Source organism: Urocampus carinirostris, chromosome 5 (assembly GCF_059441175.1).
Source record: "Urocampus carinirostris isolate Australia breed hairy pipefish chromosome 5, RoL_Ucar_1.0, whole genome shotgun sequence".
Classification (NCBI taxonomy): Eukaryota; Metazoa; Chordata; class Actinopteri; order Syngnathiformes; family Syngnathidae; genus Urocampus; species Urocampus carinirostris.
In genome coordinates, this window is record NC_142353.1 from 35,700,720 (window position 1) to 35,716,814 (window position 16,095).

At 38.4% G+C, this 16,095-nt stretch overlaps 1 protein-coding gene across 1 annotated transcript; it reads right to left on the reverse strand.

The window, feature by feature from the left end:
- Positions 1-2,741: 2,741 nt before the first annotated feature.
- Positions 2,742-15,564, reverse strand: ctsla (cathepsin La). The gene is made up of 8 exons (XM_088336595.1): positions 15,414-15,564; positions 12,320-12,443; positions 12,103-12,225; positions 10,002-10,163; positions 6,335-6,559; positions 4,838-5,006; positions 3,184-3,301; positions 2,742-3,111 (listed from the first exon to the last, which is right to left on the reverse strand). Exons 2-8 carry the CDS (start codon positions 12,440-12,442, stop codon positions 3,012-3,014), a joined length of 1,020 nt encoding a protein of 339 aa, XP_088192721.1. The 5' UTR covers position 12,443; positions 15,414-15,564; the 3' UTR covers positions 2,742-3,011.
- Between the last annotated feature and the right edge of the window lie 531 nt (positions 15,565-16,095).

Genomic DNA, 16,095 nt, shown 5'->3' on the forward strand with positions numbered 1-16,095 from the left:
ATCGCTCTAGTCTAGGCCTTCCAGAATCCAATTTTAAACCAGTTAGAAATGTGATTGGTGGAACCTACAGGGATATCACAGCGATGTTGTGCTGGGGGGGCGCCTTCTCAAAAAATATTGCCAGCCTTTGGGCAGATTCCTGAGCCTAGCAACAAGTAATCCGGAAATGTGATTGGTTAAATGGCTGGGTATGAAAGCACAAGTCTAGAAGCAGCGCAAGCAGGGGAGAAGCAATAAAGGGAGCTGACACACAATTTGGAATGACTGTCTTCTATGGCTTTATTTAGGCAAAGCAAAAAAAAAACAGCACCAGTCATTAATTAAAAAGTATTGATGGAAAAATGTACACAGGATTCAGATATTTTTTAGGCCAGAAGAGAAGGCCTTGCAGGTCCCTACGGCCCACCACGGCTATTATTTGTTTCAGACTAAATTTCTAACTTTTCTTTTTAAATTAAGTATGGTACCCAAGTACAGTACCAAGGCATTTCTTTCATTATTATGTACTATATGTTTTTTTTAATACCTCGGGGTGTTTATTTGCAACAAAGCTCAGGTAGGAGCAATAAACTGTAATGAATTACCAGGGTTGGGTAGGGTTACTTTAACTGGATTACTTTCAATTACTTTTGGATTACTCCAATACCAAATATGCTAATAAAAGACAAAATAAACTAAATATGAATCAATTATGACCCACAACACGTGGTAAGCTTTCTCTCCTGGCTTTGATCTCTTTGATCGCCGGCAAAACATAAAATGCGACAGAAACAAAATGAAAATAAATCCAAACAGCTTGCCAACATCATTTTTGCCGTTCCATGTATTCCGTTACTCCCCAAGCCTGTACCAAATTTAGTCATTTTACTCGTATCTAGTTTCCTTTGTCTTTTATTAGCGTATTTGGTATTGGAGTAATCCAAAAGTAATTGAAAGTATTCCAGTTAAAGTAACCCTACCCAACCCTGTATATATATATAGAGAGAGAGAAGAGAGAAGAGAGAGAGAGAGAGAGAATTAAAACGAACTACACATTTTATTTCAATAAAATATCTATTTTACTTCTATTTTATTTTCAAAACCATATTTTAAAAAATTAAAAAAACTAAACATTTTTGTAACAACAGTAAAATACATATTTTGTTTTCCTTTTATTTACATTTTGGTTTCTGTAATGTAATGATATCGTTCCAATATGAGTTCAGTAAAATGTATTCACATGTAATTCATAGTTTTTTGAGTTTTCATGATTAAAAAAAATATATATTGGAACACATTTTTCTGGTATAATTTCTGCTTTTCGGCGGTCGTTGTGCTCAAATGGCGATTTTAAATAAAAGCCACGCCCCCTCATTAACATGCATACAAAGAGAATACCTGATGTGTGTTGGCAAGGCTATTGGCTACATTAGCGTCACTTTTTCAGGTTGGAATGTTGTCAAACGTGAAATATTACCATTGTTCGTGTTTGAGGTATTTTTAGTAACAATTAACTATTGACGAGTTAAGTTTTATAACTTTGTTGTCGACAGTTCAAACAATGCATTGCAGAAAAAAAAGATAATTTCAAAATCCAACATTCAATTTCTTTAATTTCACGTTTTGTTTTAACTTTACATTTCTTACATTTTTATTTTAATTGCGGCGACCATACAGAGTTGCATTATTTCTTTGTAAAGCAGCTATGTCCAAAGTCCGACCAAGGGGCCAGTTACGGCCCGTGATCAAATTTTTCCTGTCTTGCGGCCTCTGTCATAAAATAATATGTAGCCCCAGTAATGTTGACCGCAGTGTAAAATAAATATGTACACACAAAAAAAGTCCGCATTTCACCACCTTGCCCTTGGCTTTCTGTAAGAATTTTAGCCCACCCCATTCCCGACACGACTGTAAATAAAAAAAGGAAAGTTGACTGTGAGGACTGCTGCTTCCACAAGAACTGGAAATTGGAGTGTATTCAGGGCGGCAGTAGGTCAGGAGGTAAGGCGCTCGTCACGGGATCAAGAGGTCGCAGGATCCTCCTTGTTATATGTCGAAGTGTCCTTGGGCAAGACGCTGAATCCCTAATGTCACCAATAAGCAGGTAGTTGCCTTACATGGCTGACTCTGCTATCGGTGTGTGTGAATGGGCAAGTGTGAAGCATATTGTAAAGCGCTTTGGGAGGTTTTTAGTGACCTGAAAAGCGCAAAATAAATGCAGACCAATTACATTTACACATTTTCACAGAAATCTGCGTCTGCCTAATTTGCCAAGAGATTGTGGCCTTTTTCAAATAATATGTTATCAAGAGGCACTGCAAGACATTTGAAATCAAAGTGGAATAAAGAAGCTTAATGCGGTTGAGAAAATGGTTGGATCGCTTTTTTTTGGCCACTTTTTACCACAGGGGAGGAAGTCGCCCAACTCTTGAAGCTCATCTTCCAAAAGTAAGTCAAACTTCACTTTATTTATCTTTATGGAGCATATTATTTTATGAAATGTTTTTTTTCTTAGTACAAAACAATACATTTTACTTATTTAAGCCTTAAACATACAAAATATAGCATTGAAGCAACTTACGAACAAATTCAACATACTAACGGTCGTCCGGAACCTATCTCGTTCGTAAGTAGGGCAGCGTATATAAGTCACTACGAGACTTTTGAAATCCTAAAAAGAATATTAAGTATTTTTCGGCACATAATATGATTACAATCACTTTGGTCTACAATATTTGAAAAAAGCCCAATAACACAAAATGTAGTGTTTTACACCTTTAATGGTCGACATTAAACAAAACTTTAAACATGAGAGAAAAAAAATAACAGAAATCATTTACAAGAACAAAAAGTTCCCCACTCACTGAGCAGCATCTGTACAACGATAAAAGACAACTAAAATTTGTTCAATACAAATTGGCATAAAACTTGCGTCGTTTCCCTAAAAACGCTCATTTTGTCATCAAAACACTCCGCTTCCACTGTTGCGATAAAAATAAAACCTAGATGGCGCTAGATGGCCGCGGTCTCGATCACACCATCGGGTAGCTCGCGGCGGTGGCGATGCCGCAGTGGTTTTTGCGATCTTTGGCCATGTAGATGTAACCTTTGTCCCCCCATTTCTCGCTCCAGCTGCGGGGATCCGGGAAATTGGGTTAGCGTTGGGTTAACACGCTCACAGTGTTAGCGGTTTTCGGAGCTCACCTGTTTTTCACGATCCAGTACTTCCTGCCGTCCTCGTCTTGGCCTTCGAAGCCGTAGCCGACCACGAGAACGCCGTGGTCAAGCTCCTCGCTGCTGCACTCCTTCTCAAAGTAGATCCCTGAAGGGCAAAAACATAAAAAATGAAATGATTGTCTTCCTTAAAAATTGCTTTGGTTAAAACAGTGTTATCTGTTCATTCATCCCAAATATTTAGTTTGGAATCATCCTTTTTTAGACTAAGTTTACATTGTTGCTGTGATTTTTTTTCTTCTTTATTTAGGCCCAATTAATAGATCCAACGGCGTTTGTTTTCAGCCAATCAGAACGCGAGGCTGACGACAGCCGTTAGCATAGGACAAAAACAAATACAAGCGAATGCAGCGTTTCAGAATTAAAGTCAAACTTGTAAATTATGGGAGTAAAATGATATGCAATCCGTGATGGAGTATATCAAATTCATGAAACTCGTGATAACATTTCCATATGTTCCTCTCCAGAGACTTGGGGGCGCTGTGAGAGGTCACCCAGCATCCACCCCGAAGAAGAAATCTGCATACTCTTCCTAGTTCGTGTGTGGACAGTCTATACTGTATCTCCAGCGCGCTAAGAACTTTGACATTCTTATTGTTTAATATCTCGTGCACCCATCCAATATGGTTGGTGTAAAGTGTAAAGAAGAGGCAAGACGTTTCTTTTGAAATGAAAGTGAAATAAGAAAGCCTGATACGGTTGAGAAAATTGTTGGATTGCTTTTTTTTGGCCACTCTCATACAGGAGGACCTCCTGAAGCGCATCTTCCATTAGTAAGTTAAACTTAACTTTATTTATCTTTATAGAGCATATTATTTTATGAAATGTTTATTTTTTAGGACAAAATGATACAGGTTACTTATACAAGCCTTAAACATACTTATAAAAACCCTAACATACAAAATATAGCACTGAAGCAACTTACGAACAAATTCAACTTATTAACGATCGTCCGGAAACCGTAAGTAGGGCAGCGTCTGTACTCGTTTCATGAATTTGATGTCCGGGATAACTCATTGTATATCCTCAATTTCCCATTATCTCTCATAAAGCTGAATCTATTTCCATGTATAGTTGGTACGGGTCATCCTGGAAGAGGGATTACCACTTGTGAGGCCCTTCTAAAGGTTTCTTATTTTCGTCAAGCTGAGGTTTTGTGCTTTTCCTTGCCCGCATGTTGGTTTAAGATCAGGGGATTTTAATCCTGTGCAGTACTTTGAGACATTTTGTGATGAAGGAGTATACAAATAAATGTGACTTGACTTGGCTTCTGACCTCCTCATAGATTACCAAGATTTTGCATTCACCCTTACAAGGCTTTTAGCGTCTTTGGACACCTTGATGCCATGAATATACCTCTGCATATAATAATCGAGACCCTTCTGTCTTTTAAGATGAGTTTTCATATTATTTCACTGGTCAAAACAAATTCCATTTTTAATATAGGGAAATAAGGTAAAAACTGGAATCCTAAAAACGGGCAAAATGACATTCTATCAAATACAAGAATTGTTTTCTTTTTTCCCCAACAGCATTATTTTTCTAACCCCAATATTTGCGTTTTGAACGCCCTGCGCTTAAGTTTTCCCATTTCTTCCCAACCCGTCCTCCTCTCCAATCTGACCTGACTGGTAGAACTGGAAAGACTCGTGTCCGGCGTCAATGGCCACGGAGACGGGCCCCACGGAGGCCACGGCCTTCATCAGAGCGTGTTCCTTGCCACTCGGCACGTCCACAAAGCCCGTGTCGTTAGCAGAGTTGAACTTGGGGTCATAGTGGCATGGCTGGTCGTCCTGCGAGGGGAAACAAAGCACTCGGTTACCAGGACAACCATAAAAAACTACCGTGCTGCAGAGCGTACTGGATTAAAAGCCGCACGCTCAAATTTTAAGAATGAAACTCGATGTTCTCTTTGTACAAGCCACACGAGATTATACATTTTCAGCAGGTTTGTTTTCCTCTCCCTCCTTAATTTGCCTATTTCACATGGTTTCTGATCATGTGACCATTTAGTAGGTGATCACAATAACTAGCACGTATTTACTACTGCGACAAAAAATGCGAATGAGAACTGTGTCGCGTAGAACGTGAGCCCCTTTTTAGACGACAATGCCATACTGTGGAGAATAGTGCCAGATTGCAACCCAGACGTATTTTTCGAACTGTTGTTATTCATCGTTGCCACAGTGATGTAACAAATTAAATTAGCTTATTATCATCCCTTGCGGATTAAAAGAAATTTAGCGTCCTGACAATGATACAGATGATGTGGAAAGAGACGTTTAGCGTTTTTGATGGATGACTTACACTGCCATTGAATTTGGATTTATAAATTAAGTTGATTTATGGGTGAAAAAGTTGAAGAATTGTTATGTATTATATCATGGGTGGGCAAACGCTAAATCAGGTCAAATTGGGTTGAAAAAATTGGCAGCAGGGCCTGACTAGGAGGGAAAAAGGATCAATTTTTCTGGATCAAATTATCCGGTACCTCTGCAAGATATTCGGAAAAATGACTCAATTTGTCTCTTGCATTTATTAACACATTTGATTGCAGATGTCTACCATACAAGTAATATTAATCTTTAATTTTAAAAACATTAATATCAAATTATCATGAGTTTGGCAGAAATGCTGTCTTTTTTGTTATTAGCAAAATGATTAGTTTAGGACTTTTGCAGTGCAACTTTTTACGAGAAGGCGAAAATATGTGGCCTCAAAATAAGTCATGTACTATGCGTTTAGTGTGACGATATAATATCAATACATTTTTACCATTTTCAATTGACGGGCAAAATTAAGAAGACCATTGTTTGCCCTACTCTGAACTACATGAATAATGTTGGCAAAACATAGTATAATTTCTCTTTAAGGGCCTCGTAAATGTTTCCAGACGTCACCACAGTATTTTGTATCTAGAGCACAAGTGGTGGAAAAGAGCAGCTCGCCGTTTTCCTCAGTGCCGCCACAAAAGGAAAAAAGAATAAGCCGCACAGCATTAAAAGCTAAAGTGTTCAATATACGGTAAAAAAGTTGCGGCTTGTAGTCCAGAAATTACAGAAGTCCCAAGTTATTTCCACTGAATACACGCAAAATGTGAGAAAGGTATAAAGAAGCATACAGTTCCCATGTAAGGGTAGGAGTCCTCAGAGTCCAGGCCGTCGTTGTCCTTGATGTACTGGAAGGCCTGGTCCATCAGACCTCCGTTGCAACCTTCGTTGCCTTCAGGCCGCGAGCAGTCCACCAGGTTTTGCTCGCTCAGGGACACCAACTGACCAGTCTTGCGGAAGTGCTGTCCTTCAAGGGCCCCCGTTGTGCTGAAGGCCCAGCATGAACCGCACTGACCCTGTTTGTCACAAACACACGTCAGAACACAAGCCCGAAAAGAGCGTAAACATCCAAGTTAGCCTGTCTATGGTAGTTGCCATGTATGTTAGCACTGAGCTACCGTAATCATACAGTAAAGCACTTCAGGACCCACATATGGGAAACCCCTTACAACTACTTTAAAATAGCCACATACTAAAACAAATTCAGAATATTAATAACACGTGAACCTAAACATCGATAATTGTTTAATTAAGTAAATAAATACAGGTAAAAAACTAAAAATTAAACATTTTCAAACCATTCACTGAATCTCCCAGCAGCGCTTTAATCGCACACACTCGTACGCCATTTACATATTTCACAATCGTTTCCTTCTATGCCTTGATTGCTGTTGTCACCGTCTTCCACTTTTCCTTCTCCTTTATCACTAACATTCTTAGGGACCCATTTCTATGGGCAGAAAAAAAGGAAATAAAACCCACAAAATCACCATAAAATAAGATGTGGTCCCTTCTCAAACCGGTGATTGACTCACGAGGCTGATAGTGACATTTACAATAGTCAAAGAGTACGGCGTAATTTGTAAAATAACAAACTTGCACCCTACAGGTGTCCACTATTAAAACCAGAATAAACTTATCAACTACATTTCCCATAATACCCGTCGTCTAAGATACCCAAAAAGTGACGGTACAGCACCACTGCACTGCTGTGATTCTATATCAATGCCATACAGTAGAATTGAGAAATAAATGATCCCCAGAATGTTTTATTTTGATATAGTGATTAAATAATATGTTATACATGTTCCGCAACATTTCTCAACAATGCTAATATAATGTGTCTTACTAGTTATTCTACACAAAACAGTAGTTATTTATTTTGTATACCACTCAATTCTATTTTGTTACCGGATGTTCAGCCTATAAGGCTTAGCATTTAATCATTATTTTTATTATTGATTATTGGGTAAAAATCACAGTAAGGTGTAGCTTATATTTTCAGTTGTGGGTAGTTCTTCCTATTAGAATTTACTGAAGGGAAATCCTACTTTCATTTCTTACATGGCCCATAAAAAATATCCATAATTGATTCACGTATCTGCAGCTTCACAAGACAACACCATACCAACTAATGCCAGCTACAGTTAATCACGATGGAAGAAGAAATCCAATGGCAAAGCGAAGCCACCACAGAGCAGTGTCTGCCTCATTTTTTCTGGTTTTATTTTGCTTCATTTAATGTGTGGTTTCTTGAAATCAGACTGCCAAGAAACATGACAAAAATGTCAAGCATTTGCAAGAACTTCACGCAAAATTCAAGCACTTTTCAAACCTTGAAAACACAACATTTAAATTCAAGCATTTTCAGGGATTTCACGCACCTGTACGAACCCGGAATTTCCCCCGGACATGAGGTGCACCGGGTTGCAAGACCCAAGTTTTTGGTCAATTTAGGGTTTTTGGGTGCGCCTTATGGTCCAGAAAATAAAGTATATTTATAAGTAAAATCAGGTCATTTGAGGACAGACGTTACACTGATGTGGCCCTCAGTGAAAACTAGCTTGACACCCCTGCTCTACACTGTAAACTGGGCTAGCAAGTTTGCAAGTAGCATGTTAGCATTTGGATCAACAGTCCAAGGATAATTTTGCATCAGGTGTTATAGAGCGAATGGTTGCGTGGCGGAGGGGGAGTCGTACACGAGTGCACCATGTAGATAAACAAGTCGAGGCATCTTATCTTTCGCGTCGAGCTAAATATTGACTCGAGTACACGGCAACAAGTGGACAAATTGAGAGACAGCTTTAAACGGATCGGAAATACAAAATGTTAACATCTATTCAAAATGTTTACATTCGAATTTTATACTCGTAGTTGTCTCATCTCATTAGCTGCACCGCTTATCCTCAGTAGGGTCGCGGGGGTGCTGGAGCCCATCCTAGCAATCATCGGGCAGGGGACTCGTAGTTGTTTTTTGCGTATAAATATTGAGCACAAACAATATATGAAATATAGCTGTTTTTTTTTAAAAGACAGTGATTATTTACAGAGCTGCCAAATATTAGAAACCGTGTTTCAGAATGATTAAAGAGAATTTGACTTTTTTCCAATAGGATTTAAGAAAACTATTTGTAGTCTGAAAATGGTTCTTCGACAATGTTTTCACTCAAAAAATCTACAAATAATTAACTAGTGATGGTTAGCAACCTAATGTACAGAATCTGATTCGAATATACCCGTTTAACGACAACAAACTTATTTGTAAAAATTGAAATAAAACAAACAAACAAAAAAACAGCATTTTCAATACACAAATGAGCCGTGTTGGACTTTTTTGAAATGTGCAGATTTTTTATAGAAAATGAGTATTTAGTAACTTGCCAACTGGCGTAGAAAATTATGGAAGATTGTCCGAATTTATATCCATACAATTGTCCATTACATCTACCAAATTCATTTTGCAAAAGTTATGAATGGAGTGCACTTTTTCACCAAATAATTCAAAAATACCATTTGGCAACAATCCCAAGCATTTACATGCACTTCACCCAAATTTCCAGCACGTTTCTAACCTTGAAAACATATCATTATATTTCAAACATTTTAAGTATTTCAAGCACTTGTACGAACCCTAATCTAAAAAAAATATATTTTACTTGTTAATCCCACTTGTTTGTGTAGTTTAATTTGAAATTTGTTTTTTGTGTGTCTGATTTTACTTTTTTCATATTAATATTTCCATTCATCAATTTTTAATGTAGAAGAAATCAATGGAATCAATCAAATTAAATGCCAAGATGGAATTAATTCAATTTAGGAAATTCCCATCAAAAAACATACTTTTGACCACTAGATGTCGCCGTATGGTGTGAGTTTTAAAACGCACAAAATAAGAATATAAATTATGGAGACTCAAAGTGACCCAATCATGCTATTTTTCTTATTCATTTATTTTTTTGCCTTAGCCTTTTTTTTGGCCACATTTTACCATGGAGGAGGACCTCTTGAAGCGTATCTTCCAAAAGTAAGTTAAACTTCTAAACTAGTATGAAATGTTTTTTTTAAATACAGGTTACTTATACATGCCTTAAACATACTTATATAAACCTTAAACATACAAAATATAGCACTTACGAACAAATTCAACTTACAAACGATCATTCGGAACCTATCTTGTTCGTAAGTGGTAAGGATAGGATTAAATAAGCATATGCTTTGTTTTATTCCTTTTCGGACAGGTTACGTTAACATTGTTTTTTTGATTTGTGTTGGTTTTATACTCCTCATGTTCGAAATAAGGTTTTATTTATTCATTCGAATAGTTAAAAAAAATCTTTGATTTCATGTCAATCTAAATCTTGCACAGAATGAAGGAAAATGAGACAGAAGATCAAGACGATGCAATGAATTTCCCACCCAAATTGCATCTCAAAAACCAAAGCCAGACGATCTTACCTGGTCTTTGACGGGTGTGACGTAGCCGTGGTCCCTCCAGTCCACCGAGCGTGGCGCCTCCAGAAAGTTAGGCTCCATGAAGAGCGCTCCTTTCATCTTCTTGTGGGTCTTATTGGCGCTGCGCTTGTAGCCGTTCATGACCTGACGGAACTCCTCGTGAGTCTGAAGACCAGAGAAGGTCAAGGTCGGTTAGAAAAAGGCTCCCCGACAGTGTTTGGCAAGAGACTTTAAAAAAATAATGAGTTATAGTTACTCACTCCTACCCAAAAGTCCCTATAGTAAAAGTAACTAGTAAGCGGTAACCATTTCCGTTACTTTAAAAAGAAGTGTATGTCAAAGAATTTGAAATTTTCCAAGCAAATACAAAACGACGTGACGTCTTTGACCGGAGTTAACCTGAAGAGGTGGGAATTCCGATTAAATTTCAGAGAACTGTTTTTTCCAGCTCATCAAATTAGAGGGCGGCCCGACTATCGGCACCGATATCGGTATTGGCATTTTTATTCATTCGATGAGCCGATTATGAAGTCATGTAGCTTAGACCAGGGGTGTCAAACTCATTTCAACTTAGGGGCCACACGATAGAACAAACATTCTCTCTGGGCCAGACTAGTAGATTGAGGAGAAAGAAAAAAAAAAAAGGAAGAAATAAGAGAAAGAGAGGGAGAGAAAAAGAGAGTGTGGGACAAGGAAAGAGAGAGAGGGAGAAATAGTGAGAGCGGGAGAGAAAAAAAGAGTGAGAGAGAGAACATGAGAAACAAAAGAGATAAGAAATAGTGAGAGAGGGGGAAAGAAAGAGAAAAAGAAATCCAAAGAGAAATTGAAAGAGAGAAAGAAAGAAGGAGAGAAAAGAGGAGAGAAAGAATAAAAAAGAGAGGGAGAGAAAGAGAGAAAAGAGCAAAAGAAGGTTAAATCACAGGAAACAAAGAGGAACAAAGAAAGAGAAAAAGAGAGAGGGAGAAGGAGAGAAAGAGATACAATGCGAGAGAAAATGGGTGGAAGAGAGAGAGAAAGAAATACATCTAGAGCATCTTTGTGAAAGGCACTTGGCTTTGGTAACGTCAAATGGACATATTTCAACCTACAGCTCATTTTTCTTGTGTGCTTCCCCGAGCGTCCTCTCCCGGGCCAGATTCAATCACTTAGCGGGCCTGATCCGGCCTGCGGGCCACCTGCTTGACACCCCTGGCTTAGACTCTCTCTTTTGCTCCTACTCCTCCCCTCCTCTATCCTACTAAGCACCCCACACCTTCTGATTGGGTAAGAGACTGGAGGCGGAGCCACTAAAGCAAGAACAATAAGAGAGGGAGGCAGCTTAGCTAACTTGCCCCGACATGCCCCTGGTTGATAGAAAAGCAATGAAGAGATAGCAATTAAGTGTAGTCAACTTGTTTCAGAGAGGCACATTCAGGTAGAGACTGATAAATTAGCTCTTATCGTAACATTAGTTCATAAATCAGGCGTGTGTGTTTGTGATTGAAAGAGACTATAAAAAGCACACTAAAGTGGAAGTGATGAGCTTCTAACATAACATTACATAAGCATATTATTAGTTTGTCGATCTGACTCTAAAACAGTGCCCACACTTTTCAATTCGCCAGCCCCTTTTGAAATTGTGATGCACTTATTTAAGTAAAATTTTAAAGTCATGTTGGTTGCATTGAAATTTTTATTTTGTGTAAAAGAAATAAATCAAGAAGCTATTTTAATTTTTATGTACCTTTATACGAGTTGCTGCTAAGCCTAATCACTTTTCCTGTACTGTTAGTTTTTGGTTTTACTGAAAGATGAGTCATCTTAGTTGTGTTGACATTTTAATTAATTTACTGTAAAATTATTAAAGTTTTCTTTAAATTTATAACAAAAATTATTAGTTTCGTTTGGCATAATTAAAATGTTTTAAGCTTTTACAGCAAATTAATTTCTGCTTCAAATAGAATTTATGGTCCTTCTCTTAACACTAATAATTGGGAATGGCCCTAAAAAAATTCCATATTGGTCGATCCAGAGTTAAGATTTTAGATCCCGGCTGCCCTGTTTGGCGCTTGCATGCTCTCCCTTGGCCACCGGGGACTCCAGTTCTCGCAAATTCTTGACGTACCATGTCACCGAAGTGGTTCATTCCCAGGCTGTATGAATGTTTGCCCAGGGAGTGCTCCAGGTTGTGCATCTCGATCTTCTTCAGGTTCTTCTCCCACACCATCCTCCTCCAGCCTTCCTCTTTCTAAAACAAAGTCGGACATGTCTCCAGATAGCAAAGGGCCATGGAACTGACGGGAATTGTGGAAAACATAATGGGTATTATTTCGACAAGGTACCTCATGGTACTGTTTGGAGTGCCAGTTCTTCCACAGGTCCCAGTGCTCGTCCAGCTGAGGGTCCAAACTGGGGGCCGAAGCGGCAGCACTCAGGCATAGGGCCAACGCCACGAGGGACAACATTCTTACCCGTGAGGAGAAACCAGGAAAAAACAAACATGTAAACAAACATGGGAAGCTATGGCTCGCGAACCATATATGGCTCTTTTCATGAGATAAAATAAAACTAGTATTACTTGCGGAGGGGGGGCATTTTGTAAGGTTTATTGTTCTATATTCTTTATCAATTATCCATTATCAGTCAAATTATATTACGCTACAAAGCCAAGGGGCCGAGACACTTGCTCACAGCCAAGGGGCCGGGTCAAGGTCCTAGCCACAGAGCCATGCAGCGATCAGTGCGAATGCCCCGTACCCGGAGGTACTGCAATACCGGGTCGGTGCAAAATTCAGAACCACAGTTGACCCATCATCACACATATGCCAATTAACAGAGATTTCGGTCTAGTCCAGAAAGCATAGTCTCCACTCCAGTTTACAGTCAAGTGTCACACCAAAAGACCCAATTTTTGCTGTGCATTGTTAAGGTACTTTTTATATGGAACCTTATTAATTACTTTATGTTTATTGTTAAGACACTTCATGATGGAAAGACATAGAAAAAACCCAAACTTTTTCCCCAGAAGCTCTAGCTAAGCAATTTGATTGGGTGAACGGTAGGAATGGGCGGAGTCAAGTCATGTTTGTGATGCCCTTAATCACAAGGAGTCTCAAAGGGCTAACCAGACCACAAACTAAATACTATTATTACACAATCCCCTGATCTAAAACCTAAATGAGGGCAAGGAAAAACTAAAAAACCTCAGCATGAGGAAAATAAAGAAACCTCGAAAAGGGATTAAATAGGGTAATCTTTCACCTCACCCAGCTCCGTCTGCACTGAAGGTAAACACGTTTATCCTCGTTTGTAGTTTTTTGTGACATTCTTACAAAAGAAATTTGCTTGCACCTTGTTTTGAAATTGTTATTTTGGATAAAAATGACAGTCAAAATGAGCTTGACTCTCTTAAGGAACTGGAGGAGGGAGACAAAGTTTAAGTAGTATGATGATATTTGATTATGGGACATTGGCTCTGGGATTATCATTTCATAGATTCGAGTTTTCTTGATTTTTTTTCCTTAAATATGTTATGGCTATTCCCCAAAAATATCAAAACCCCTTATGTAAAATATTATAAAAAGAAATGACGTGTTCATGGGGATTTGTTTTGTCGTCAATAAAATAAGTTTATCTTATTGCTAGTATATTGAGGATTAGGTTGTTTTTTTGGACATATTTCAAAAAAAAAAGTGTTTTGAAAAATAATCAAGTAGGTCACGCTACCAAAAAAAGGGTTGATTACAGAAAAACCCTATACAGCATTTTCACCTTAAGGTGCTAAATATTAATACATTTTATTTTGAAATTTTCAGTGCCCCCACGGCCGCTAAAAAATGTGTTTTTCGGCAACTCTTTACAGCATTTCTCTACTCTATGACATCAACGAAAAACTATTTTGAGTGCACAAACGTTTATAAAGTTCAATATTTGTGTTTGTGTGAGATGCATGTCTGTTGTTGGTTGAAGTCATATTAAAATGCTTCTCTACTATTGGTTTCAGCACAGCATCATGAAAAAAAGAGATATGCTATTGGCTAAACTACCTCCCACATTGCCTCTTGCTTCATTCAGTTCAGAATCGCGTGCTCTCCGTAAAGACTTTGTGCGTCCACGATACAATACTGGATTTTTTTGTACAGTATTTCGTCCCAATGGGTAAAAGGTTTAAAGTGATGCTAAAGAGAGAAGCAAAAATATGATAGCCACGGAAACAAAGCTTGCTATAATCAAGAAATACAATGAACGGACACAAGTCGCTCCACTGAATGGCCATAACCAATCGATGATCGAGACTATTATTAAATATAAGGAGGCAGTTGAAGCAAGGACATTATGTAAGGGCACGACAATCCTCGCATGGTCTCTCTCCTTCCTGCATCCACCCGCTACTCCGCTCGACCAGCTCAAGTCACGTTACACCAAAAAGGTAAACACTATTTAATTATTTTACTTGTATAATTCTATTTAATAAAACATGTAATGTAAGTAGTACTTAATATGCACAGTTTATTTATTATTATGAAGTTATTATCTGGGTTTGTAAGGCATTAGCGAATTACCTAAGGTCTCTACCCCCGCAGCAATTTTACTTTTCGGTACTCACCTGAGAAGGGATTCATGTATCCCGGGGTTCCAGTGTACAGTATTACTGTAATTGTGTTTTTGTTGTTGTTTTTGGAGAGAGCTTAGCAACTCTGACTTAAATAAGTGTACCTAATAAAGTGGTGACTGAGTGGAATACGTAACCCAATGTACTACTGTACTAGAAAAAACGATAGGAACGACATGATTCCAACTATTTTCCACTAGCGGGGTATAAAATAGTCGGAGGAAATTCCCTCTCCATTAATTATATCAATTAGTAAAAGGGAAAAATTGTATTTTTAAAATTTCTTGATTTAAAAAAAAAAACAAAGAGTCCGATCAGTTCCGGGGAAATGGAAAGCAGTTTTTTCCCGACGATTTTTTTTTTCTTTTTTTGCCGAGTCACGGGATCTTCAAAGGCCAGCCGAGAAAAAGTGATCGATTCAAATTTGCGATTTATAAAATAAAAAACGAAACTATAGAAAAGTGATCGTTTGCCGTAATGTTTACTAGCGTTCTATTGTTGCTCTTTCTACGAGAAAACGTGAGGACTTGCTGTTGTCTTTGTTTTAGCCGAGAGGTCAACAAAATACAAGCCGAATTAAAGACAAAGACTAAATCTACAGAATAATTGAAGTATCATTTATTTATTTTTAGAAATAATCCTATCTCTGATCAGTTTTATGATTAAATGTGTTTTCCCCAAATGGACTCCGTCTCCCCTTTCTACAATTATTGTGCAATAGAGCCATACGATTGCATTGACTCAATTAAGGTTTTGATCAACCGAAATTATAATCACTAAGAAGTCTTAGAACTGAAATTACAAATTAAAAACCAAAATGTGTACTTACTGACAGCCCTTGGAGACAAAACGTTTACGTGAAAAGAGGGAAAATATCCTACTGCGGTGCAGCCACACAAACTTATAAACGCTTTGAGTGGCAGTCTAAAGCCCGCCTTTCGAGCTCTTTGATTGGCCAGTTTCTTGTTTGTTCCCTTTAGAAGGCCATCCCAGTGTGTGACGTCATGTAGGATGCACGTGATTCCTCATTGGAATGATGCGTGGAAAAAAAGAGAAACTTTGAACGACGTTTATACCTTAAAATAACTTAATTGTTTTATACAGAACACATAATAAATGATTTCATTGTGTACATGTCAGGTTTGTCAGGCGTTTCTCAACGTCTCATCTCATCTCATCAGCCGTACCGCTTATCCTCATTAGGGTCGCGGGGGGGCTGGAGCCCATCCCAGCCATCTCCGGGCAGTGGGCAGGGGACACCCTGAATTGGTTGCCAGCCAATTGCAGGGCACACAGGGACAGACAACTCACTCGCGCATTCACACCTATGGACAATTTGGACCGGCCGGAATATAAAACGAGCACTTAACGTTACGACGAAAAAGGAGTGTGTGCTCGTTTTTACCACCAGTTTCGCCCGCTGTAGTTTGGTGTTCTTGAACGAAACGCAAATAAGGATCAATAACAGTCAATAAATGAATCATGAATACAAGAAATCAGGTTGAA